The 27,524-nt window shown below is 38.4% G+C and overlaps 1 protein-coding gene across 6 annotated transcripts in view; it reads left to right on the top strand.

The window, feature by feature from the left end:
• The window catches only part of BOC (BOC cell adhesion associated, oncogene regulated), a 95,652-nt gene that overhangs the window by 56,780 nt on the left and 11,348 nt on the right, over positions 1–27,524 (top strand). For 5 of the 6 annotated variants that reach the window (XM_074301203.1, XM_074301200.1, XM_074301201.1 and 2 more), the window contains 7 exons: positions 10,912–11,058; positions 15,966–16,109; positions 17,793–18,086; positions 18,330–18,602; positions 20,866–21,155; positions 25,343–25,505; positions 26,992–27,102. In XM_074301203.1, coding sequence (XP_074157304.1) covers positions 10,912–11,058; positions 15,966–16,109; positions 17,793–18,086; positions 18,330–18,602; positions 20,866–21,155; positions 25,343–25,505; positions 26,992–27,102 — 1,422 coding nt within the window. The remainder of the gene's footprint in view (positions 1–10,911; positions 11,059–15,965; positions 16,110–17,792; positions 18,087–18,329; positions 18,603–20,865; positions 21,156–25,342; positions 25,506–26,991; positions 27,103–27,524) is intronic. The other variant, XM_074301202.1, reaches the window with a different exon arrangement.

Consider the following 27,524-nt stretch of genomic DNA (forward strand, 5'->3'; position numbering starts at 1 on the left):
ATTTACAACTGTGGCCAATCATACCAATATGTATCCTTAGCATGTAGACATTCTGCACTGAACCTCTCGAGTGTCTATACTCTAGAAGAAAAGGGAACCCCCGGAGAAGGACAAGTCAGATCCAAGATAGGAATTGGAGCAAGAAAGAATTCTACAAGTACCTTGCAAGGAATTACGACAGCAATAAGGATTTTATGATTATTGTTTTCATCAGTGCTTAGAAAATTGGTTCAATAATTAGTTGAATATTGATCAAACCTCTTGTGATTACCATAGCTTTGTGAATCTGATCCACATTTGATAATCAGCATAAGCGTAATACCAGAATTTGAGAGATGGAAGATGACAACTAGTCCAATCTAAACATAAAGAGCAATTGCCACTGAAGACCTCGGACAGTTGGGGTAGATTAGGAGTGGGAAGCAATTGGGCTTGGAATGGGATAAGTACTAACAGAAAGACTAGTCACTCAGATCATCTTAAGAGTTATACAGAGATGAAAAAGAAATAGCAAATGTACTAAAATTAGTAATTTATCTTGATATGTTTTAGAGAATATATTAGAAGGATTCTCAATATCCCTTATTGTTCAGAGATAAGTAGCAAAGGATAGGCATTAGAACAAATAATGGTAAGTACATCAGGTGGTCTAGATATGATTGATGATTAGTTGTTGATCAGGACCAGATCACATCCATCCATATGGGATTTTCTTTCTTCCCCCCCCCCCCCCTGAGGCTGGGGTTAAGTGACTTGCCCAGGGTCACACAGCTAGGAAGTGTTAAGTGTCTGAGACCAGATTTGAACTCGGGTCCTCCTGAATTCAAGGCTGGTGCTCTATCTACTGCGCCACCTAGCTGCCCCCATATGGGATTTTCAAAGGAACTTATGCAGAAGTAAGAATGTAGAATTGGTGACCAACAAAAATGCATATCTTGTTATTAGAAAGAGCCCATCTAAAATAAAGAGCTAGAAAGAACTAGTAGATTTAGTATCTTGGATGGGTTCCAAAAGAGAAGGTCTCAGGAGGAAAGAGGAGGACTACAGAAATGATCAGATTGATGGGAGGGCTGCTTTATGAGGACCAGGATAAAAACAATGATAATATCCCAAAAAGAGAAAGACACTGCAATGTGAGAAGATGAAGACTGAGAAAAGATTTGGTAAAAGCTTATGAAAACTTGAAAAGTATAGAGAGTAAACACAGAGTTATTTACCAAGTCTCAATACATTGAAATCAAATGCCTTAATCTTGAAGTTTGTATCAGGTAAATTGAGAACAAATTTTAAAAGTACTTTCAAAGCAGAATACAAAGCATACATTGGTGCCCATAGGTGAAAGTATGTTGTGTGGTATGGTGGATGGAATGCTGAACTTTGAGACAAATGACAAGTTTAAATCTTGCCTCATACATTTTGGCATCTGGCAAATCACTTTAGCTCTCTCAGACTTAGTTTCATCATCTGCAAAATGGGGATATTAATAGCATTGTCTTTCAAGGGTATTTGTAAGGATTAAGTGAGACAAAGTACTTTGCAAACCTTAAAGAGTTATATAAAAGCTAATAATTGTTGTTGGTCAGTGTTCTAACCCAATACACCAATTCTTGTATTCTTTGAATATTACTTCTCTTAAATTCCCCAGGCAGATTGCTTGGCTAAAGTATTTGTCTCTTTTCTGCTCCTTATGTGCCTATATGAATATCTTAGGATTCACCATTTTCTATTTTTTTCTCTTTCTTTTTATGCACAATCCCTGCCAGCATTGCTTAAGGCCACACCAGGATCCAGTTTGGGCCATGATTAATCCAGACCACCAAGATGCACATTCATTTTCCCACTGCTAAGTTTATAGCTTATATTTGGGTGATCAGAGAAACATGCATTATGTGGGTTTCAGGCAAGAAAAACATTTTTTCATCTTTTTTTTCCTCTTAACTATATTTTTTCCACTCATTTCATTCCTTGATCAAATCCAAAAGAAACTCTCCATCCTGCTGACCAACCCCATCTCATAGCAACACTCAGAGTCAGATGAACAAGATATCCTGCAAACATCTTCTGCATTAAGAGTTAACCTTCACTTGGCTTCAATACCCAGTGGAAACATGGCTCTCGTCCTTGACTTGTCTTAAAAGATTAATCACATCTTTAGTTCTCTATTATGCCTTTTAAAAATTATTTTTACTTTAAAGAAGCCAAGAAATTCCTGAAATATCAAGTGAGCTCCTTGCAAATCATTTCATGACTTTGGGGGGGAAAAAAACAAAAAAACCTTTCCTTTAAAAAAGGGAAGTTTTCTTCCTTCTCTTTCTTTTGTCTTCTCTTTTCTCCTTCATTCCCAATATTTCTTCACTGTTCTTGCACTAAGTGCAAGTTTTTAAAAAACATTTCCACATTTATCATGCTGTACAAGAAAAATCATATCAAAAGGAAGAAAAAAAAACCAAGCAAGCAAACAACAATTAAAAAAGGTGAAAATACTATGCTGTGATCCACATTCAGTTCCCATAGTCCTCTCTCTGAATGCAGATGGCTCTTTCCATCATAAGTCTATTGGAATTGCCTTGAATGGCCTTATTGTTGAAAAGAGCCAAGTCCATCACAGTTGATCATCCCATAATCTTGTTGCTGTGTACAATGTTCCTTGGTTCTACTCACTAAGTACAAGTTAAATATAATATTTACCATTCATATATGCTTTAAGGTTTGCAAAAAACTGAATAAATATCTTACTTTGTTCTCACAGCAATCCTGGATGGTAGGTGTTTTTGTAGATAAGGAAAATGAAGCATACAGAGATTAAGTGACTAGACCACAGTCACCCAGGATCTGTTTTGCCTCAAGCATAGTACAGAGTATCTTTTGACTCTAGGAAGGTTTATCAGATTAACAAGAATTTTCTTTTCTTTTTTTTTAATTTGAAGAAACAAGTGAGTTGACAAGAAAGCCATTCCTTAATCAGAAAGTTTGATCAATAATGAGTTATATTTCCATGACTGTCAGGATAGAACCCTAGAATTAACATTGTCTTGGTAACTTCAGAGCTGTTTAGAAAACTCACGTGAGAGCAGTCTTCTGAATCCACAAAAGGTAAAGCATCACCTCCTGCTGCTGATCCCTGTTTTCTGAACATTCCTGCTGATTGCTCTAAAACAGTGATGATGTCTACATACGACCATCTTGGTTTTGCTGAATAATGGGATTTTTTTTTTTGGCTTTGAGGAACCTATTTGAAGAGGTAAAGGTAGAGGTAATAGTGAATAGAGGTCTGGTCTTGGAAATATGAAAACCTGAATTGAGATTTCTTACCTTATATTTGATATCTATGTGATCTTGGAAAAGTTACTTAAAATCTCTGAGTTTGGGACAGCTTTCTAGGATTTGCAACTAAGAAATAGATTGTACAAGTAGAGAGGGTTTCCCCATATTGTGAAATCATTGTTTCTTGATATATGGAACCTATTTGGGCTCTACTCCAAATATTATTGATTTTCTCTTGCTTGACTATGAATAGTGGTGATAACTCTACATAGAACCTCATATTTATTTTATTTTTTTAATTATAGTTTTTATTTACCAGATATATGCATGGGTAATTTTACAACATTGATAATTGCCAAACCCTTTGTTCCAATTTTTCCCCTCCTTCCCTCCTTCCCCCAGATGGCAGGTTGACCAATACATGTTACATATGTTAAAGTATAAATTAAATACAATATATGTATACATGTCCAAATAGTTATTTTGCTGTACAAAAAGAACCAGACTTTGAAATAGTGTACAATTAGTCTGTGAAGGAAATAAAAAAAATGTGGGCAGACAAAAATAGAGGGATTGGGAGTTCTATGTAGTGGTTAATAGTCATCTCCCAGAAGAACCTCATATTTAAAAGCCATTGAATTCAGTTCTCTCATTTTACAGAAAACTAAGACATGAACAGTTAAGTGACTTGCCCAGGGTCACACAGCTAGATATCTTAGGAAGGCTCTGAACACAGGTCATCCTGATTCCAAGTTCAGGTTCTATCTACTATTACACTGAGACATGAGCTTTCTGAAACGCCATCCTAACCTCTTCCTACACGCCCCCTAAAGAAAATATTACCTAACAGGCTTTAAATTCAAGCCTTTATTTTAACTTTATATGATATTTTCAGCATCAGCCATTAGGGTGACTATTGCTGTGTGTTCACTTAGCCAAATAATCTCTGACATGTTCATCTTTATTCACAGGGTCATAGTTTTTGAGCTGAAAGGCCATAAGGTCCCATCCTTGCTTTTTAACAGATAGGAAAACTGAGGCACAGAGGAATTAAGTGATTTGTCCAGGGTCACACAGCTAGTAAATATCTATAGTGGGATTTTTAACCCAGGTGTTTCTTGGATCTATTCACTATATCATGCTGAATCTAGTGATATTATTATCCTTAGTTTATAGCTTAGAAAACAAGCATGAAGAACTTGTGAAATGCTCATATATTTAGATGAACACATAGAAAATCAGAGATGGATGGACCCATCTGTCTCTGAATCCCAGTCATGTTGATTTTCCCATTACAATCTGCTATATGCCTTCACATAAGAGTGTTGTAGGATTCAGTACCATTGGCATTCTGCAGAAGGGGACTGTAAGGACCTGGGAGGAAAATGAAAACAATGTTTCCAGTAATGGAAACCTTCATGGGAAGCCTTCCCATGGTTCCTAACCTGGCAAGTCCCTGAACAGACATGTTGCTGCCTGAAGCCTGTGTTGGTGGGGGGATAGAACTATCAGGCAACAGAGAAACTTGCCTTGGGCAATGTTACTGCCTCCTAGTCCAGACAGCATTGCCCAACAAGCCCCTTGTGGTGACACCGCAGCCTGGTGGATCTGATCCATACCTGACCAGAAACAAGCATGGCGGGGGAGATGGGCAGCAGAGGGGGTAGCCGGAAAATTAATGTTAGTGAAGGATGGGAGGATGGGAAGCCAGAGTCATCATAAGGATTCAGAGCTAATACAGAAAGGGTCACTTCTGTTTGCTTTTTAGCATCAAGATGATGCTGGCTTTTTTCTTTGTCTAGAAATGAATTTTGACTCAGTTCTCAGAGAGGAAGGAGTAAACCCACAGGGAGACAGGAAGCAAAAAGGAAATTAAATTTTAAACTTAAGTTTGTGGAACACAGTTAAAACTGGAATAGCAATGGGGGACTTAGTAGATAAATTCTTTTGACCTGAAATCCATAAGAGTTAAGTGACTGGTTCTGAGTAAATGCCAGAGATAGCCTTTTGAGACCTGGTCTCAACTCTAAGCCCAACACTCTCTCCACTATGCTCCATTATATCTTCAGAAGTAAGATGTCTCCCCTTCTCATCCAAAAGACAAACAAAAAAGCTATTAACGTCATGTTATGTGAAAATGGTAGAAAAGAGAAGAAAAGATGGCAGTACGAAAATGAGACAATTAATGAACTGAGTAACTACTATTCAATCTAATGGAAACTGAAGGATATGAACTTATGATTTAGGTTTATTCGTTCTAATTTATCCTGCATCTATCTTATTTCTACATCATCATTTGCATATCATCTTCCCCAATGGACTATGAATTCAACTTTAAGGAGGAGTTTTATCTTTTGACTCTTGTTTAAATTTACATCATTTAACACAGTATCTAGAACTTAGTATTTGTTTAATTAGCACTTCTTGACTTAATAACCACATTTTACTAAAAAAAATTTTTTTAAACATAGTATGTTGCCACAAACTTCATAGTCTTAGTTAAATGTTTAATCCCAATTTAGAATTGAAGTGGACCTTAGAAGCCATTTCACAGACAAGGAAATTGAAACATAGAAGAAATCAAGTGACTTTTTCAAGATCATAAATCTCATAAATGTCAAAGGCAAAATTTGAATCCAGTTCTTTCTATTCCAAAGTGTAGTGCTGTCTGGCTACTTACCATACTACCAGAGATTAAATTTCATATATTCTGTAATAATATAGCTTTTTTAGGGACAGCGATTCACGTGGCACTGCTAATGTTGGCACTCCTCCATGGGTTTCCCGTGCCTAGCATACTGTGCAAATGTGAACCACGGTACCATGTAAATTGAAACATTCATCATGCTGTACAAAGCATGCACATGTGAATCAGTATGACCTCACCCTGTGAAATTGGGAGTTCAACTATAATTGTACTTTGATATATATGTCATGTCACCTTGGTATGTAAACTCCTAGAGGGTAGGAACTATGCCAGATATAATGCCCAGCACATTGTGTGTCCCTGATAAATATTAGCAACCACAACAAAGAAAGAGATGGTCCCCAAAGACTGCTATGATGCATGTCATGTGTTAAAAATTGAAAAACCAACATAAGATGACATGTAACCATTTGATTAATGTGGACTAGTTAATAAATGGACCTGGCAGAATGCACAAAGGGAGGATGCAAAGAACGGAGGTGGAGAGGGAAAAAAGAGATTAATGCTGGAAAAACATTCTTTCTAATGGATTTTTCAAATGTACCAGGATGCAGGCAGAGGCGGGTGTTAGGTCAGATGATTTCTCCATGAAGGTCTGACCCATTATTCTATAGCAACAGCTCTTCATCCCTATTTTTGCTTTTAAAGGCTGGTCTTATTGTCCAGGATGGTAGTCTGAGTAAGGACAGAGGCTTTACTGGTCAAACAGCATAGCAGACAAAAGGCTTTTGGACTAAAGTCTGGTTTTTCTAATATGTTACCAACCTGATCTTCTTTCTTCATCTGCATCTGCCCTATGGCTGGCTAGACACAGGCATATATTCTGAGGCACTTCCCTGTCCCTGCTCTGTTTGCCTTTTCTCCCTGTAACTCTAGAAAATGGGGGAAAGGTACATTGTTAATCACTTTATTACTCTGCCTTTCATCAATTAGAAAAACTTTAAGGTTTAACTTAGGCAGCCACATGGGAACTTTTCTTTTTTTTTCCTGGTGAAATGATTATTGTGTTGATGACTTTTTTTTTAAGCTTGCAAGGCTAGCCTGCTAGATGGCATATGTGGACAAAACAAGTTAGAGTATACTTCAGCTCCATCTGCACTGACTGTTATGGACATTTTGACACCAGAATGTTAGAGCCAGTTTTCTTTCTTTTTTTTCTTTTTTTCATTTGTAAGGCAAAACTTTAGTACTTCCCCTTCTAAATGGATGTCTCCATTGTACTGAACAATGCAAAAGAAGTGGAGGTGGATTGTAGAAAGATATAATTGGTGTTTTCTATTTTGTTGTCACTCCCTTGAAGCACAGGATGCATGATCTGTTGAGTGATCCCTTCTACCAGAATTTGCATGGTCAGATGGTTCTTCCAGTTTCAGTAAAAGCCTTCAATTGCAATGTGTCAGTAAGTACCACATTGTTAAGGTGGAGATAACATTGGTTCCAGAATTCATTTCAGTTGCACATTTCCAGTTTAAATTTATTTTTGCTCCAAGCACATTTCTTTGGAACATTTAGACGAAAGAAAAAAAATACAATCTTGCCATCAGATCATGAAAGAGAGTTCTTCTTAGCCATTAAGGAATGTTTCAGATGCTCATAAGCCTTCAATAATTCAAAACTTGCTTTCTTTGGAACCTCCCAACTTAGCATATACTATTTGCACCATCCTGAAAGAGGATTAGTATCTTTGATTTTAAAAAGTTTCATTTGCTTTGAAAAAATGAAGCTCTAGATATTTCACTAGAATACTTTGAGCAAGGGCTATGCTTTAATTTTTCATTATTCAGGTCATTCTTATCTCTAAACATGGCCCTTCCATTTCTTAAGATGAAAAGCTCTCCATCATTATGGATCAATTCATTGAAGCTAATTAAGACATGTCACCTGTCCTCAAGGAGCTTACAGTCTAATAGAAAGGAGCTATTTATACCTGAAGTACATTAGAAAAATACAAAGTGCTAATTTAGGCAACTTGTCATTATCCTTGTCTTCTCAAATCCTATATATGGCAATGCATTCTCTCTCACCCTAATCCACAGTGGAGGAGCAGGGTTGTAGAGTGGAAAGAGAATTGGATTTGGAGTAAATGTTTCTGAGTTCATCTTGTGTGGTATTGAGCAAGTTAGTAATCTCTTTGGACTTTACTGTAAAATGATTAGTCTTGATTAGATGACTTTCCAACTGTGGGTCTTTCATCTTATATATCTCTACAAGAAGCTTTTCTTGACAACAGAGATTGGTTTTCAGCTTTGCTTTGTATCCCCAGCACTTAGCAAAGTGTTTGGCTCATGGTAGGTACATAATAAATATTTATTGACTGAGCGCCTATTTACTATAACTAAAGTTAGATGTGGATTTTTTCCCTTGCTTCAATATTTTGAGAATTTAGGCTTTCCTCAGTGTGAGTCCTCCCCTCATTGATGCTGATCATCACTCTACTCTGACTTGGTTCACTTCCTTCAGAAGTTTTCAGTGGTCAAGTCCAACCTGTTGATGAACCTGTTTGAACCCAGTGAGTTCATACCTTTATTTATCAGGTCCAAACTTGAAGCTTTTCCAGTTTTGTCAAATCTGTTAGAATCTAGGCTTTACTGACATGGCCTTGAAAACAGTGTCCCAATGAGACACTGGAGTAAAACTTTGGTAAAAATAGTCACATTTAGCCAAACTTGGATAGGGCAATACAATTCAATTAATCAGTAAACATTTGCTCTGGGTCAGGTACCACAGTAGCTATGGGAACCCTAAAGGTCATCTGAGTTTTGCTGCACAGTATAAAGTGTGCTCAAGTCAAAGGGACAGGGATTGAAGTTAAGGAACCCAAATGCATTTCTATTCTAACTAGGAAGGATGTTATTTTTCAGATTATGACATTTCTTCTAGTGTGAAACTACCTGAAAAATTCTAGTAGCCTGATCTATTTGCTTTGGTATAGTGTCTGTAGTTCTGAATTTGGTAATTACTCTTTAGTATTTGGGCATCTAAGTGGGGCAGTGAAAAGAGTACTCAACCTAGAATCAGGAAGGCTTATCTTTTTGAGTTCAAATCTGACTTTAGACAAGGACTAGCTGTGTAACCCTAGGCAAGTCACTTAACTCTGCCTCAGTTTCCTCATCTATCAAATGAACAGGGGAAGGAAATGTCAGATCACTCCAGTATCTTTGCCAAGAAAACCTAAATGGGCTATTTGGTGAGAGATATGACTTTATGCCTGCCTATTGCCTTCTCTAGAGCTAGAGGAAAAAAACAACAAAAGCGGGCAGTGTCTTGCAGTCATTTCACAATAACTTTTAATGTTATTGCTTCTCATATTCTAAGAAGAATTGTGGTAATGTGGTGGAGAAAACAATAACCTCAATAAATCAAAATCTTTCTTGGGGGAGATGGAAATAAAAGATAAAGGACGGAAGAGGAAGAGTTAGGAGATTGGAAACTTTTAAGTTTTGCATAGCATTTGACATGTTATTTGATGACTGTGAGTTAGTTTCTATTATTTTGAGATGAGAAAACAGATGTGTGTGTGTGTGTGTGTGTGTGTGTGTGTGTGTGTGTATCACATGGAATCCCCTTTGGAATCTCTTTAAGCCTTAGTCTCATTTTTAAAAAGAAAGCTGAGAAGAGATGTCACCAAAGATTCGTATTCTACTTATTTTGATTTGAAGATTTGCTCCTATTCCTCCTCATTTCATCATAATCTTTTAAGAGATATTTACACAAGCTTGCCATTTTCCTCCATTTGAGCCCTATTTTCTCTCATGCTCAAAAGCCTGACTGTCCTTTATCTAGCCTGGTGAAGACAATCAGACAGGTACTCACAGACTTCAGTATCTTTGCCTGTTGCTTCCATTTGATTAAACCAAAAGTAATATATACTGGCCAAGTTAGCCCTTTCTGGTCTGTCTTCTCTTCTTTCCCTTTCTCTCTAAGTGCTTTAGAGGATCTCTGTACTTTTTCCATCTCTCCTAAGACAGAACTCATCCATGCAGATTGAACTATTTGCATGTGTCAAGATTGAGGTCATTTTATATGTAGCCCTAATATAATAGGAAAAACATTAGAAATGGAAAACCAGGATTTAGTTGCTAATTCTGCAAATTAACAATGCAATCTTGGAAGTGAGGTAAGGAAGAGCAACTTAACACTGAGCCTTTGAGCCTCAATTTTCTCAGCTATAAAAAGATCATACTGTTTCCTTTGCTCATCTCCCAGGATTTTTACAAAGTTCAAATGAGATAATGTGTGCAGTTGGATTTATAAAGCATAAAGTGCAATATAAATATGAGCTATTATTGCATCATTGATATCACAATTATAATAATAACTCAACTAGTATTGTGGTTGTAACTTGAGCACAGTCTCAGATCTGATAACGTTCTATATTATAACCCGGGAGAAGAGCTGGGTAGCCCAAACAAGAGAGCTCATCCTATTTTTTATTTTGTAGTGTGTGTGTTTTTTTAATTTAAACTCTATGGGTTTATCTAATCCACATGGCAATGAATGTTTTAGGAAACAGACCATTTCCAACATGATTAAAAAGACTTTTGGGGGGAGAAGTTAAAAAAAAAAAGGCCATTCCCTTCCTTTCTGATCTATATAATGGAAAAGGCAGATATCTAGTGTAGGTGTCAAGTCTCCTGATTTACCCCCTTCATATCCTCTCTGCCCTCCCCATCAGCTAAACTTAATTGTACCCAGGGGAGTTCCCCTTAAATAATAAGGTTCAATGAATGTAACCCTGTGAACTTTTGTAGATAGTAAATGATGATTCTTCCAAACCTCAGACCCAGACTTCCTGCCATATGTCTTAAAATGTGATATAATCTGATTATAAAAATATGCCAGAAAAAAAATCAAGAGTTAGAGTTGGACTTTTCATAAAGTTTCTTTAATGTTTACAATTTCTAACAACCCAACCAAACAGTTCCCCTTCTTTTTCATAGATCTCCAGGACTTCAAATTTGATGGTCAACATATTATTGAAGTGGATGAGGGGAATACAGCTGTCATTGCTTGTGACCTTCCAGAAAGTCATCCAAAAGCCCAGGTTCGCTACAGTGTCAAACAAGAATGGCTGGAAGCCTCTAGAGGTGAGTAGTGGGGAGGGTGGAAGGACAGCAAACTACTGGTAGTTCCTGGGTTTTTTACTCAGGTCCCTCAAGTTCTGTCACCCTTTCCCAACGTTTAGAAGAAAAATAAGAGTTAGATTCTATCTGTGGATTTATTACTCCTAAAAAAGCAGGCATGTATACATGTATACATGGGAACACAATTAGAACTGCTCAGGGTAAGCTTAGGCAGCAGAAGTTATAAAGACAAAAATTACAAGGTGGGTTATAATGGCATAATGGTCTGATCAGGTTATCAAGATAAAATCACAGGTCAGAGGGTAAGAGTAATCACAGTGGTCTTAGGTTATCCTTGGGTTGGGCTGTTTTTCAGAAGGCATATCATGGATGTATCAAATTTGGTCACTTGGTTGGGGATCAACATGAGTTGGTTCTGTAGCCAGTTTAGCAAGTGAATACTGCAAGAAACTTCTGAGGTACCCCAGCTTAAGGAAGGCTCAGTTTGTCTCCTGCTTGGCTAATTCTGTTTTCCAGGTCAATTTGGCCTCTACTGGATACAGGGGAGCTCGGCCAAATTTTACTAAGCAAATCCCAAGATGCTTAATGAAAATTAAGTACCTCAGTCAGCAAACCACTGGTCTATCTTAAGGTGCCTAAATAAAGTCCTAATCTCAGTACTGATTTTCTGCTACTTCCCCAAATCCTTAAACCACTGGAAGATGTCCTCTCCACTCAGTCTCCAGAGTGAATTTCATCATCCCAAGGATATGCTGTTGGAATTTATTTAATTCAATACTTCCTGTCTCTCCCATCTCCAGTTCATATTCCACACAGCTGCCCAAATTGTCTCTCTAAAAACTCAGATCTGATAATGTCATTCTTGTGCTCAAGAATTCATGGCTGTCTCTCTGTTGTCCCTAGGACAAAAAGAAAAACTGGTTCTGGCTTCCCTTTCTATACTTATTGATGCTTATTCCCCCTCATGCACTCTGTTCTAATCAAAGTCAGCTTTGCTGTTGTTATCAGCTTATGCTTCAAGTACATTTTTCCCTCAGTTCTACTGCTTAGAGAATCCTGGGCTTATCTTCATTGCCCAGCTCATATATCATTTCCTTGACCTCTTGTTCTTAACCTCTTTAGTGCCTTCTCCCTCTTCAGCCTTTCTAATGTTTACTTAGCTGCTCCCATGTTGTATTCCTCCTTAACAGGATTATTTGTTGTAGTTGCATGTTAATTCTCAGCTTAGAATACAGTAGGTGTTCAATTGAATTGAAAACTCCATCCCTTGATTGACCAGTGAACTCATGTTTGTCTTCTTTTTTTAACCTTTTTCCCAAGGAATGTTTCACCATTTGGCAGTCCTGAGGAATAACTCTACATTTGTCATTTGATCCTCCTCAGTTCTGACAGTGATGGATTTGTGGTCTTTTTTTAAATGGATTTTCTCCATTCATCTCAGAGATTCCAACCAGGAAAATATCTGCTATTTCCTAGAATGTGCTATCTCTCTCTCCCTCCCAAACTTAGCCATCTTTCATGGGTTAGAGATTGTTGCTTGGAAATGAATCCAACTTCTTTTTAGGATGGTAGGATATAGATCTATCTTTTTCTCCCATAATTTTTATAAGAAATGGGAGAGATCTGAACTGATTTGTCTCAATAGTAAAAAGCAGAGCTAGGATTCAAACCAAGGTTCTCTGGTGCCAAACAAATATAGGGCCCTTTCTTCACACCATGAAAAGCTCTTTCCCTGAAGTAGTTTTTGGTTTTCTTACAGCTACTGGAATCTCATGATCATTCCTTTTATTTTATTTAAGAGATTTATTATTTTCCTTTTGTTTTTACATCATAATTATTGTTGATTGATTGATGATAAAATGGCAATAAAATGGGTGTGTATCAATTGAGTAATGGCTGAACAAATTGTGGTATATGAATGTAATAGAATATTATTGCACCATAAGGAACAACAAATATGAGGGATTCACAGAAACATGGATAGACTTGTCTAAAATGATGCAGAGCACTCCCTCCCCAACACACATACACACAATCACCCACACACACTCACAAACTTTCTTTGTAATGAAGAAAAACCATTTAAATAAAGCCTTCTGACATTACAACTACTTCTGACAAGATACACTAAGCCCCTGCTCATAATCGCCCTTCTTTACTAAGAGGATGTTTCTGTATCAATTCTCTGAGTCTAGAGATTCACTTATGCCCTTTATTATTACCCTTGATATCATCATCATATCATTCTCTTGTTTCTGCTTTCTTCCCTTTGTATTACTTTATGCAACCCTTTCCCTATTTCCACAAATCCCTCATAAGTCATTGTTCCTTATGGTGCAATAATGATATTCCATTACATTCATATACCACAATTTGTTCAGCCATTACCCAATCGATACAATCATTTTGTTTCTAATTTCTTTTACTATCAATCAATCAATAAGCACTTACACTAAGGATACAAAGAAAGGGCAAAAAATAGTTTCTTAAATGCCGTTACCAATCAATTCTGATATTCAACAGAATTGTTTTTTCTTTGTTAATCTTAGAGGTACCCAAGTGGAATACTAGATAGAATACTGGGCCTTATGGCTTCCCATTAGCCATATAGCCATCATTATAGGATTATACTTTATAGAGTAATATGGAACCTTAAAAATCATCTAATTCAACTTGCTCATTTTATAAATGAGAAAACTGAAAAGCACAAACAATTGGTTTAAGGCCCCATAGAACGAAGACGAGTAATGGAACCCCAAATGCAGTGTTCTTTGCTGCCATGATGTGACCTAAGTGCCTTACAGAATAGAGGAAAAAACTGAAACAGTCTCCAGGAGAAATTCTGGTTGCTAGCCACATAACACAGCGAAGAGTGTATATGTATTAGAGACATAAAGGCCATTTCTTCCTGAGGCAATTCTGGCTTCTTCAAACCACATAGGCTCTCTCCTATGCCTAGAATGTGGTCTCTCTTCTTTACCTTTGCCCTTGGGAAAGGGTCAATTCAAGGGCCACTTCTTTTAAGCAGCCTTTCTTGAATTCTTGGTCTCCCTCTCACCCATCATCCCCAAAATCTTGTATATTTTTCTATTTTTCTATAAATTCTGTGTTTACTTATCTGGAGACAAAGATAAGTCTCCTCCGAGTAGACTGGCAGGTCACTGAGAGCAGAGATTGTCTCACATTTGCATTTGTATGCCCAGCACATTGCTTGGCACATGGCAGGCCTTTATTCTTGTTGGTTAATTGAGTGTCATTTCAGAGAACTAGGGAGATACCGACTATCACAAGCCAAGATAGATGTCTTTGTTTGTAAAAATGGCCTATTCTATGAAAAAAGTCTTGGGAAAGATCATCAAGATTCCTAGTTGCTTTTATTCACCTTATTTCCAAGTTCTTTCCATATGTATATATATATATATTCTTGCATATCCCATTGATACATATGTGTATATCGGTATATGTATGTATGCATATGTTATGTGTGTGTACTTTTGTATCGTACATGTATATATGTATGTGTGAATTATGTGTGTGTGTATATGTGTCTATATATGCATATATTTTTCCTAATTTGGGGATGGGATGGGTGGGCACAGGCAGGAAACGAGGGAAGGAAGAGTTTTAATTCTCTCTTGCCACCAGCGGAAGCTAGACACCCAGACCTCTCCCCAAGGCTTGCTCCAGCCCCAGAAAACTTATAGGAACCCCATTCACCTCACTGAATTGCTGTTAACACCAGTACACCTGGGGCTGTTGCCTCACTCCCACATGTCTCCTGGCATGGCTTGTCTGGAGCTGCAGGGACAAAGCCCTCTCCCAGGGAAGAAAAGCAAAACAAAGAGGGAACTGACAAGTCAGTATCTCACCTGCAGAAAGACGCTGAAAGCCACAGTGGCAGTTGGGGTGTCAAAGAGTAGGAGAGTCTGCTCCTTGGTTAATTAAACCTTCCCACGCCAGAGTGGGGTCCACTGCCCACAACCCAGAGAGAAAGGAACCCCAAAGATAAGTTTCCTCTGTGTGGTGTTTTAAGAAAGGCAGAGTTTCACTGAGCTGACATAACAATGATGGCTCATATTTCATCCATTCATGCAACAAATGTTTGTTAAATGCTTGCTTTGTATAAGATGCTGAGGTGGTAAAGATACAAAGATAAGATGATATGCTGGCAGACATACAAAGATAAATTAGACCCTACCCTTAAGGAGTTTACATTCTAGTAGGGGGAAATAATGCTTGTATTTAAGTAGTTGTAATATAAAATAGTCTGCGGTAATTCTGGAGGAGCATTACTAGGGAATCGCTACAGAAGCACATAGGAGGGAGAAATCATTTTGGCAAAGGGCTTCAGAGAAGGACTCATGAAGGAAATGGCATTTGAGCTGGCCCAGGCATGACTAGTAGGGTGTTTTATAACACTTACTGTTTTTCAAAGTGATTTCACATTCATTATCTCATTTAATTTTTGCCACAACTCTGTGAAGTGAGCAGGGCATGTATTTTCCCAGTGGTCTGTTTTTTTTTTTTTCTTTTACTACACTGCATGTCCTTCCTTTACTCCATTTTTAGATGATTCATTCCAGGGAATCAGATGGAATTATTGAGTTTTCTCATTGCCTTTTCACATTTCCCCTATTTGGAACAGATTGGGAAAAAAGATGGACAATTTGGTCAAATTGATGAAACACTGGAGTCAAAGGCTATGGATTAAGGTCTGCACCCAGTGCTTAATATTTGTGGAACTTTGATCATCTTCCTGAGCCTCTGTTTTCTCATCTGTCAAATGACTAGATTATTTCTGAAATCCTTCTTTGTCCTATATCTATGATAGAGAGATAAAAATGTGCTTTACCTTGCTCAAAGCAAAACTCATGAATTGAAGTCCTTTCTGTTCCTTGTCTCTTTGATAGACAATTACCTGATCATGCCTTCAGGAAACCTCCAGATTGTCAATGCCAGCCAGGAAGATGAAGGGATGTACAAGTGTGCTGCATATAATCCTGTGACTCAGGAAGTGAAAACTTCTGTCTCCAGCGATCGGCTTCGTGTGCGACGTAAGAGAACCCAGTTCTTCTGGGGATGGGGAATGCTTCACCTTTTGAAGAGGGAAGAAAGGAAGAAGGAGACTGAAAACTTGTTCTCTCCTTTTTCTGCAATCCTGTCTCAGTAGGCAAAGAATGGCACTCCTCAGAGAGCCACAGGTAGCAATGCAGACTCAGGTTAGAGGCTAGAGGGTTATTTTTTTCACCAATGCCTTCGTCTTTAAGAAGCCATGTTCCCAGTGAGAGACTATATTTTGACCCTCTCCCTAAAACAGATCACCCTTTGCACCTCTTTTCTGGGAGCTGTAATAAGGAGCCAGCATCTTCCATCATACTGCCAGAAATTCATAGATTTCCTTTTCAGGGAAGGAGGAGAGCAGTAGTTATGCACAAAACAAAAGGTTTCCAGTTTTTTCCCCTGTTGCTATACCTATATAGAAGAAATGAAAGAGTTTATAATGGATTTGTGTTTCTCAGTCCTTGTCCCAATTACTCTTGTGCAGTATTAGAAATTAGAAAAGCTTACTATATATGTTTCATGAGGATCAAGATCATAGGATCAGAAAAATAAAGTTGGATTTCTTATAAGGGGTTTTAACCAAAGTTCTGTGAACTTTTAAAAACTTTTTTACATTTTGGTAACTGTAGTCAGTAGTCAATAATCAACTAAAACAATTATCAAACATTTACCATAAACCAGATACTGTGTTAAGTGCTAAGGAAAAGAAAGAGCCCCTCCTCTCAAGGAACTTACAGAAGTTCTGAGCTGTCTATAAAAAGGAAGCTTTGGGAGTTTTTTGTTTCACTCTCTAATAAGAGGGGAGAGGCCATTGAGGATATTGAAGAGGTGATAAGGTTTCTTCATGATGAGATTCAGTGACACCATGGAGCACAGAAAGCCAGGTTGGAGCCAGGGAGATATTCAAATCTGGCCTTAGCCTTACTGGCTAAGTAACCTTGCACAAGTCACTTAACCCTGTTTTCCTCAGTTTCCTTATCTTTGAAATGAACTGGAAAAAGAAATGGCAAACTCTTTCAGTATCTTTGCCAAGAAAGCCCCAAAATGAAGTGAGGAAGAATCAGATATGACTGAACAGCAACAATCATGGGGAGCAGGGAGATGGTGTTTCAGAATCAAGCAGAACAGCTGGTGGGGAATAGAATTGGACTGCTTTGTAGTCCTATGTATTTTATTTTATGCATTTAAGAACGTTATTCTGTAAAGGGGTCTATAGGTTTCACCAGATTGTCAAAGAGGTCCATAAGACAAAAAAATGAGACCCTCTTCTAAAAATTACCTGATCCAAGCTCTCATTTCACGGATGAGGAAAGTGAAGTAGTGGGTAGTTAAGTGACTTTTCCAAGTGTTTTAGTATTAGTCAGGAGCAAAGTGGAATTCTGAAACCAGGTCCTCTGATGCAGTGCTTATTAAGTCAAAAGCTCTGTGAGGGTAGTCATGGTACACTCACATGTTTTCATGGGGCTGGGGGTTCAAGACTGACCTCTGCTTTCCCTGGGAGTACAATCTCAGGTGGCTCAGGTGCTGAGAGTTTGTTACTTTCCATGGGGATGGTGCTTCAAGATTGGCTCTCTCAAGTCTTACTGGGACAACATTACTGACTTTTTATCATCTCTTTTGGAAAACAGTAGGTTACAGACTCTATGCTTTTTTTTGTCGCTTCTCTATCATCCCAGGCTCTACTGCTGAAGCCGCTCGGATAATTTACCCCCCAGAAGCTCAGACCATCATTGTGACCAAGGGCCAGAGCCTTATCCTGGAGTGTGTGGCTAGCGGAATCCCTCCTCCAAGAGTCACCTGGGCTAAGGACGGATCCAATATTGTGGGCTACAACAAAACCCGCTTCCTGCTCAGCAACCTCCTAATTGATACTACCAGTGAAGAGGATTCTGGAAGCTATAGATGCATGGCAGACAACGGAGTTGGAGAGCTGGGAGCGGCAGTCATACTCTACAATGTCCAAGTGTTTGGTGAGTTCCACCTTCATTTTTGTTTTTTCCTTTCCTCCACCTTCATTTTTGTCTTTTACTTTCTTTGTACTGTTATTCCCCTACACAGATGACTGAAATTAGGCTCACATTGTCAGGTCCTCAGGTTCATGAGTGCCAGCTTCTATTAACTTTTCTAATATCATTCAGTTTAAAGCATAGGGAGAAGTAGCAGATTTCTTCCTCTTGTAACCATTGTTATCTTCCTTTTTTCACCCCATGAAGAGCCCCCTGAGGTCACCATGGAGCTATCTCAGCAGATCATCCCATGGGGGCAGAGTGCCAAATTTACCTGTGAAGTACGGGGGAATCCTCAGCCCTCGGTGCTTTGGCTGAGAAATGCTGTGCCCCTTGCCTCCAGCCAGCGTCTGCGTCTCTCCCGTAAGGCCCTACGGGTGGTGAGCGTAGGTCCTGAGGATGATGGGGTGTACCAGTGCATGGCAGAGAATGAAGTTGGAAGTGCCCAGGCTATGGCACAGCTGAAGACAGCCCGGCCAGGTGAGTTGGTCCAAAACATCCCATCTATTTTTGGCTACACCATTCTCATCTCTATTTTATTCATTGCTTACTTTTAACTTTGTAGAGTAAAGTAAAGATAACCAACCCTTCTCAGTTTAATTCAGTTAAACAAATGTTAATTAAAAGTTAATCATAAGCGTTCCAATTTTGAGGAGATTTTGGGATTTTGATGTAAAAAGGAGAATTATATTCATGAATGATTTAAGATTAATGGAAAAAGAACATGTGTGTGTGTGTGTGTGTGTGTGTGTGTATAATTAGAAACCAATATGAGACAGTCTACAATAGACTACTGAATTGCATATAAACCTCAAATTCTGAAAAGTACATTTTACAGACAATAACTGCTGTGAATGGTATAAGGAAAGTACTTGTCAGTCTGAGAGGGGAAGGCATCATTTTTGCTCATTCTCTACTTCATTTTTTATTAAAGCTTTTTATTTTCAAAATGTATGCATGAACAATTTTTCTAAATTAAGCCTGACAAAATCTTGTGTTCCAATTTTTCCCTCTTTTCACCCCATTCCCTCCCTTAAATGGCAAGCAATCCAATATATGTTAAACATGGCAAAATATATGTTGAATCCAAAATATACATACATATTTATACAATTCTCTTGCTTCACAAGAAAAATCATATCAAAAAGGAGAAAATGAAAAAGAAAATAAAATGCAAGTAAAAAACAACAAAAAGTGAAAATGCTATGTTGTGATCCTTACTCAATTCCCACAGTGCTCTCTCTGGGTGTTGTAGATGGCTCTCTTCACCACAAGATCATTGGAACTGGTCTGAATCATCTCATTGTTGAAAAGAATTCCATCAGAATTGATCATCGTATTGATTTCTAATTTCTTGTTGTCCTACAGGCCCAGCTTACACTAGTCTCAACCTGTTGTTGTTGTTGTTTAATAGTTTTTCACCTGATTCTGTGTGATCCCTTTTAGGGTTTTCTTGGCCATTTTCTTTTCCAATTCATTTGACAGATGAGGAAATTAAGATAAACAGGGTTAGATGACTTGCCTGCAGTTATACACCCAGTGTTTGAGGCTGTATTTGAACTCAGCTTCTACACTCTATACTACCTAGCTGCCCCAACTTACTCCTGAATAGGAGAAAAATTTCTGAACATTCCAGAGTACATAACCCTTAAAGAATAACGGCACTCCTCGGTCCTTTTCTCCTTATTCCCTATGCTAGACAAGATTAAGTGTTTTCATGAGGATAGGGATCATAGAGGTGAATTTGGAGGGAACCTTTGTTTACTTCAATCTCCTCATTTCACCAATGAGGAAACTGAGTCAAGGCTACATTGGTACTAAATGGAAGACCTGGGTTTTGAACTCATGTCCTTTGATATATAGCTCTAAAAATTATATATTCTGTAAGGACAGGAATAGGTTCCTATTCATCTTTATATCTCCCCCAGGATCTAGTACAATGTTCTGGATGCATTAGGCTTTTTAATATGAGACATCTGATCTTAGACATTTTAATCTGAATTTGATGAATTTTAATATCTGGGCCCCTATCATCTTAGAAGGAAAGAGAAAAGAACCTTTTGCTACAAATACTCATGAATCATGTGAGCCACATAATCTGTGCATTGTAACTTGGGCTATCTAAGGAAAGCATTTCAGACACCACCGTCTCCAGTGCCATAGTATCATAATACTCCTTCCCATCTTAGCAAGGAGCCTGACTGGGCAGTGCAGAAATCTGGGTGTTATTTAGTTACAGAGGAGCATAATAAAGATTAGTATGATTCATTAGCACTAGAGTGCACAGAGTGCTGGGCCTGGAGTCACGAAAACCTCAGTTGAAATCTGGCCTCAGACACTCAGTTGATGTGTGACCTTGGAGCATGTTACTTAATCTAGTTTACCTCAGTTTCCCTGACTGAAAATGAGCTAGAGAAAGAAATGGTAAACAATGGCAAACAGTGGCCTTAAGCCACTGGAATAAAAAATGAACACCTACTCTAGATTGTTTTTAAGAAAACCCCATGGATAATATAGTCCATAGGGTCATGAAAAGTCACATATGACTGATATTCATTTATTATAATTTTTATTTTTTATATCACAGCTTCAAAATCTCACTTCCCAAATCTCCTGGTTCCCTTTGACTCTTTTCTCTATTTTCAAGCAAATATGTCCAGTAAGGCAAGTTCTAACAATCTCAGGCAAGTAGGTGCATTTAAAATGGCTCTTCCTCGCATCTACTTTTCTCTTTTGTTTTTAGGAACAACCCTGAAACCATGGCGAGAGGCCAAGTTTGGATCAGCTCAGTCTCCCACACCACCTGCTAGGCCTAGCAGCCCTGACAGGACACTTCTGAGGCCTCGGCCAACAGCCCTGCCTGCTTCCTTACAGTGCCCCACTGCCAAGGGGCAGGTGTCTCCAGCGGAGGCTCCCATCATCCTCAGCTCTCCAAGGACATCCAAGACAGACTACTATGAGCTGGTGTGGAGACCTCGGCATGAAAGTGGCAACAGAGCCCCAATCTTGTACTACCTGGTAAAACACCGCAAGGTATGGTTCTTCTGGTCCATCTGCCTACCTTGCAGTGTTGAGGTGGAGGTGCACTCACCCCGGCTTTGTTGCTGGGGAGTTTCTAAAATCAATGATGCCCTCTTTCTAAAGATTTCTAAAATCAATAACGCCATAAGAAACTTGACAACTGGTTTTTTTTCCTTATTTTACGTACCTGCTTAGAACCCCACAAGGTTTCACAGACAGGGAGTTTTCTGGAGTCGTATATTATTATATCTATGCCCATCCATCTCACACTGGAGTTTGCCACTTGAAGACTATCCCAACCTTCTTCTCCCCACCAGAACCTAAACAACCAGACTATCAGGATATGGACCATATTAGGGGTAGCTGTGTGGGTGGAGAAAAGGTGTCATTGTGAGAGATGCTAAAAATGAAAGGTGCTATGGAAATTACAAACCTAGGAAGAATATGGCACCCTCAACAGAAATTGGGAAGTGAAATTGATTTTCTTCAAGGCTGTTGATGCTTATCAGTCAAAAGAACTGTGGGTTGACCAGAGTACCCCAATTATGAAGGAGCAGCCACATGAATGTCCAATAAACTCAGGAAAGAGCCATGTTTTTAAGCCTATTCAAAACTGTTGTTTTGTAGATTTAGAGCTGGAATGGGATCTAAGAGGCTATAAAGTTCAACCTCCTCAAATTACAGATGAGGAAACTGAGGTTCAGAAAGGTTGCAATCTTCCCAGAGTTGCACAGTTTTGTTTTGTTTTCCTGCCTTTGGAGGAGATTACATTCAGGCAGCTGGGTGGTTCAATGGATAAAGCACTAGATTTGAAGTCAAAAAGTCCTAAGTTCAAATTCAGCTTCAGACACTAATTGTTTGATTCTGGGCAAGTCACATAACTCTTTGCCTCAGTTTCCTCATCTGTCAAATGAGCTGAAGAAGGAAATGACAAACCACTTCAATAGCAATAGTTTGACATTGCTAGAGTATCTGCAGAGTACCAATGATTATACAGAAAAGAGTTGGAAGGGACCATAGAGGTCACCTAGTCTAATGCAACCATTTTATAGTTGAGGAAACCGAGGCACAGAGAAGTAATAGCTTGCTCACCAGCAGAGGCAAGATTTAAACTTAAGTCTTCTTGATCCAAATTCAGTGGTTTTTTCCAAAGCATCACATGGTCCCTTTGGTCCCAAACTATCTAGAGTGGTTCCAAAGAAAAAATTTTCCAAGAAAACCCTAAATATGATCACAGAGAATTAGACATAACTGAAATGACTGAACAGCATTGTCACCTTTTTAGGCACCCAGAAATGCATCATCCTATTAACCCCCAGTAGGTCAGTCCCTTGCAGAAAGCAGACTAATGAGAAAAGGAATACAACATTCTCAAACACAAGTCGGTTTTGCATTGAAGGAGGTGCCCCAGAATTCATTTTCCTGTGTAACTGGATTCCTCCCTCTCATAGGATTATACTAAATGGATAGGAGGAGAAGAGGAAACAAAATTCCCCTGGTCCCCAAGAAAAAAGACCTGAGGTTGACAAGGATAATATTTTTAATGTATTAATATAGCCAATATGTAACCACCAAAGCTATCCCACTGGCAGGGACCAGACTCTGCTGATCCGGAAATGCCAGCACTCTGATAATTTATCTTCTTGTCGTGTTTGACAGTGACTAATTACCTTGACATTAATTTTTTTTTATTGCTGAGCCCAGGGGAAGTATGGGGACTGAGAGGGGAAGATTGAGGGGATCAGGGGAAGCCGGAGAAGCAGGGTCCCTGCTCTCGGGGGCTCTGGGGATCCGCTCTTGGGCTGCAAAGGCTCAGGTGCTCCTAGAATTCCTAACAGTTACTGATAAGGCAGAAACAAAGTTTCTTTCTTGAGAGTCTTTGTGTCTGAGACTATGACAGACAAAAAAGCTGAAAAACACAAGAGTGAACACGTTAGGTTTTCTTTTTCCATGCTCCCTTCCACAACAGGAAACTGAAATCATCCTGACAGGTTTTGCTTTTTCACACGTGTGTAACACGTTGCATTTCCCGGTCCATCTTGCACATTCCCTGTGCTACCGTGTTTGGATTTCCAACACCACTGGGGATTCTCAGCTTATGAAAACCTCACCCTTTTGGCACAAATGAAGAAAAACTGATATTCAGCCTAAAACATCCTTGTGCCTTGAATGGTGGGCTTTGTTCTTTGGTAATATTACACTGGGGGATAAAAGTCTTTTCCTACCAGTCATTTCCTCCTTGGCAAATTCTGACTATGCTTTTCAGTAGAAATCCCTCACTTTCGGTAATTCAAAGTATTGTAGATTTAGAGCTGGAATGGGGTCTAAGAGGCTATTAAGTCCAACCTCCTCAAATTACAGATGAGAAAACTGAGACTCAGAGGCTGCAGTCTTCCCGGAGTTGCACAGCTACTGAGTGGCTGAGAATTTTAAGTTGATTTTATCTGATTCCATGTCCAATATTCTGTGTGCCATGCCTTACTGCCTCAAGTAGCACCATACAGGCATTCTAGGCATGGGAAATAGAAGAGGAAATGCTGAATTCTGAGGTTTGCAATTGGATCATTTTGGTTGGGATGTAGAATATATAGGATCATAGAAATCTAGAACTGGAAGCAGCCATGGCAATCATCTAATCCAACCTCATTGCTTGTTTTTGTTTGTTTGTTTGTTTTTTTAAATAATAGGTTAAAAAAAAAAAACAAACTTGAAGTCTAAGCACAATGAGGTAGCATAGTGGATAGAGTGCTGGGATGGGAATTAGGAGGCCTGAGTGCAAAACTGGCCTCAGACATTTACTAGCTATGTGGCTGCTCAAGTCACATAACCTTTATCTGCCTCAAGTCTCTTCTTCTATAAAATGGGGATAATAATAGCACTTACCTCCTAGGGTCAAATGAGATAATGATCATAATGCATTTAGCATAGTACTTGGCACATACTAAGAGCTATATAAAGATTAGTGGTAAGTGACTTGCCCAAGATTACACAATTAGGGAGTGGTATGAAATGACTGGAAAAAAAATCTAGATCCAAATTGTAAAGAATCAAGGCAAAGAGGTTGAATTTTAGCCTTTTTTATACTTTTTATTTTTCAAAACATATGTATGGATAATTCTTCAACATTAACCCTTGCAAAACTTTGTGTTCCATTTTCCCTCCTTCCCTTTCCCCCTCCACTAGATGGCAAGTAGTCCAATATATGTTAAATATGGTTGAAACAAATGTTAAATCCAACATATGCATACATATTTAAACAGTTATTTTGCTGCACAAGAAAAATCAAATCAAACTGGAAAAAATTAGAAAACAAAATGCAAGCAAACAACAACAAAAAGAGTAAAAATAGTATGTTGGAACCACAATTCTCGTAGTCCTCTCTCTGGGTGTAGATGGCTTTCTTCATCACAAGATCATTGGAACTAGTCTGAATCAGGTTGAATTTTATTCTTGAAAAAGAAGTCACAGAAAAGTGACAATTTCAGACCTATACTTTAGGAAAAACTATTTTGGCAGCTCGATATAAGATAGTTTAGAGCAAAACGTCTAAAATTCTAAAATTATGATTCCAAAAAGAAGTCACATTATTGCATATGAGGGTCATGAAAAATCTGGCAATAGTAAAAAGGTTTTTGAACCCACTGACCAAAAATTAATTCAAAACTAAGCACCTAATGAATCTGAGATGTTTGTGGCAGTGTTTGCCTGTATTGTATTGTGTGACTTCACTGCAACCTTAGTTCTAAATACACAACATGCACACTTTGCACTGTGCATGCACAAAAGCTACCAGAAACATCTCAGCTCAGATTTGAGATGGAGGTCATGGAAAAATTTCTTGGGCAAAAAGGGGTCACGAGTGGAAAAAGTTTAAGAAGCCCTGGTTTAGAGGAAAATTGGTATGTTTGGAATACATGCATAGTATCAGATCTCTGATTTTCTAAACTATTTTAGTTATAAAATTAACAGTAAGATAATTTTTCATAGGTTGAGTCAGCTTTTATGAAAATTGTTACAGGACCTTGCTTGATGTACCTGATACCAATAACTGAGTGTGAACATTATCCTCCTTTTCCCACCATTCTTTTCCAGGAAATTCCTACAGTTCTATCTTTTTCCTTAGTGAGTTCTTTCACTCCAAAAGACCCTTAGTTGAAACTTCAGAAAAGACCAGACCTTAAATAACTCCTTTTCTCCAGCAGGTTACAAATTCTTCTGATGAGTGGACCATCTCAGGTATTCCAGCTAACCAACACCACCTGACACTGACCAGATTGGATCCTGGAAGCTTGTATGAAGTTGAAATGGCAGCTTACAATTGTGCAGGGGAAGGACAGACGGCCATGGTCACATTTAGAACTGGTAACTATTATATGCTCCCTTGCTAGCTTTGGGGCATCATCCCTGGGGACTAATGAAGGGCTCTTCCCTGTGTGAGGAAGGAGTTTCTCTTCTCCCTCCCTTGTCATGAAAATCTTGGCTGTTCCCTTTCTGCATAGTTGGTATTTCTATTTGTGGGATCTGTGTTGTTAATTACTTGCCCTCTTCATTTAGTCCCCAGATTAATGGGGTATCTTGTTTCCATTTCTGGTTTTATAATTTTCTACATTGCTCTAAATCAGACTGTCTCTCCTCTCTTTAATATGAAGGGCTCTTAGTATTCTCTAGAAGTAAAGCAGCACCAGAAAATTAAGTCATGCTTTAAAACAGTAATTCCTCCCACAAGAATTTAAGCACCTACTATATACCTATTACATAGGTATATGTGGCAAATGTATACATACATATATTTATATATACATAATTTACAAAATTCAGAGAAAGAGAAATGAGAAACAAGACAATATTGTACATAGTAACAACAATATTGTTTTAAGAATGACTCTGAGTGAAAAAGTCATTTTGACTATTATTAACACCCAGATTAACTATAAAGGACATAAGATGCTATCTTCATCCTGAGAAAGAAATAATGAGAAGTAGGCATTTGTATAGAATAAGTGTATGTATATATGTGTGTGTATACATATACACATACATACATATATATATATATATACCTATTTGTGCAGTCCTTTCCAGGATGGGGGGGGAAGAAAAAAATAAATTTATAAGATAATTTTTATATATTTAAAAGGAATAGCAAGTTGTACATAATAAAATTTCAGTTTTATGTGTAATAATCTTTTTATTATACTGTTATAGAAATGTTTTATTCCATAAATTTAAAATAAAATAAGTATGTATGTGTATGTGTCTAAGAGAGAGAGAGAGAAAGGAATTTTTGATTTCAAGGAATTTGTTTACAACATTGGTTATTATTTCTTTACCAGGGTATTGGCTAATGAAAGTGCCATGCCTAGAGTATAGCCATGAGGAGGATTTTTGCCTCTTGCAATCTCCCCTCACTCTGGGCTGATACTCTTGTGTAAGGGAAGGGTTCTGCCCATGGGTTTGGGGTTTAGGATTCAGAGCATGCACAAGTATTCTATGACTGTTTCTTATCCCCTTAATCCTTGTTCTGGGAGTGGAGGAGCCTTTTTGATTGGCTATTAAGCCAGAATTGAGTATAAATAGAATCTTTTTCCTGTTGCTAACCTCAAGTGAAAAAGTTGAACTTGAGGGGTCTCCATGTAGTGGAATGTAGCAGCAAAATACTGTGCATGTTCAGATAGAACATCATGCTCCCTCCGCCCCAGGCTTTGAATTGACCACTTTTCTCCCACTTTCCATTCTTATATTTACATCAGCTTCTTAGAACATCAAGCACTTCCTCAGAGTAACACAGATACAAACACAGATGTACTACTCTTCCTTCCTCCCTAAACGTGATCCCTTTTTAATACAGGTCGGAGGCCCAAACCTGAGATTGTTGCCAGCAAGGAGCAGCAGATCCAGAGGGATGATCCAGGTGCCAGCACCCAAAGTAACAACCAGCTAGACAACAGCCGCCTCTCCCGTAAGCCTCTGCCAATGACAGCTGGGGGAAGGGAAGGAGACAGGAGCCCCAGTCATATACAGTGGGAGGAGGAAGTAGGCAAATTGGACTCACAGGCCCAGGGCTCCATTTTGTTGTTTTAGGTGGCTGGGGTCTATTGTAATAAGGGCCCATGATTCTGCAAGACCTTGCCCCAAAATGCTCCTTAGGAGAGGGGAACTGGAGGAAAGTATTTAAATAAATTAGAAATATGTATTAGAAATATACATACATATACACACATATACACATATGTATACATATATTATAAAAATATTTCCTTCTTTATTTTACTCTCTGGGAATTAGGATGATGGACATTTGCTGGATGAGAGCAGAGGTAGAAGGACCTTGTTCTTCCTTCTCTTGTTACTCAAGTTTTGAGAAAGGGTCCTGCTCTGTTTT

Source organism: Sminthopsis crassicaudata, chromosome 3 (assembly GCF_048593235.1).
Source record: "Sminthopsis crassicaudata isolate SCR6 chromosome 3, ASM4859323v1, whole genome shotgun sequence".
Taxonomy (NCBI): domain Eukaryota; kingdom Metazoa; phylum Chordata; class Mammalia; order Dasyuromorphia; family Dasyuridae; genus Sminthopsis; species Sminthopsis crassicaudata.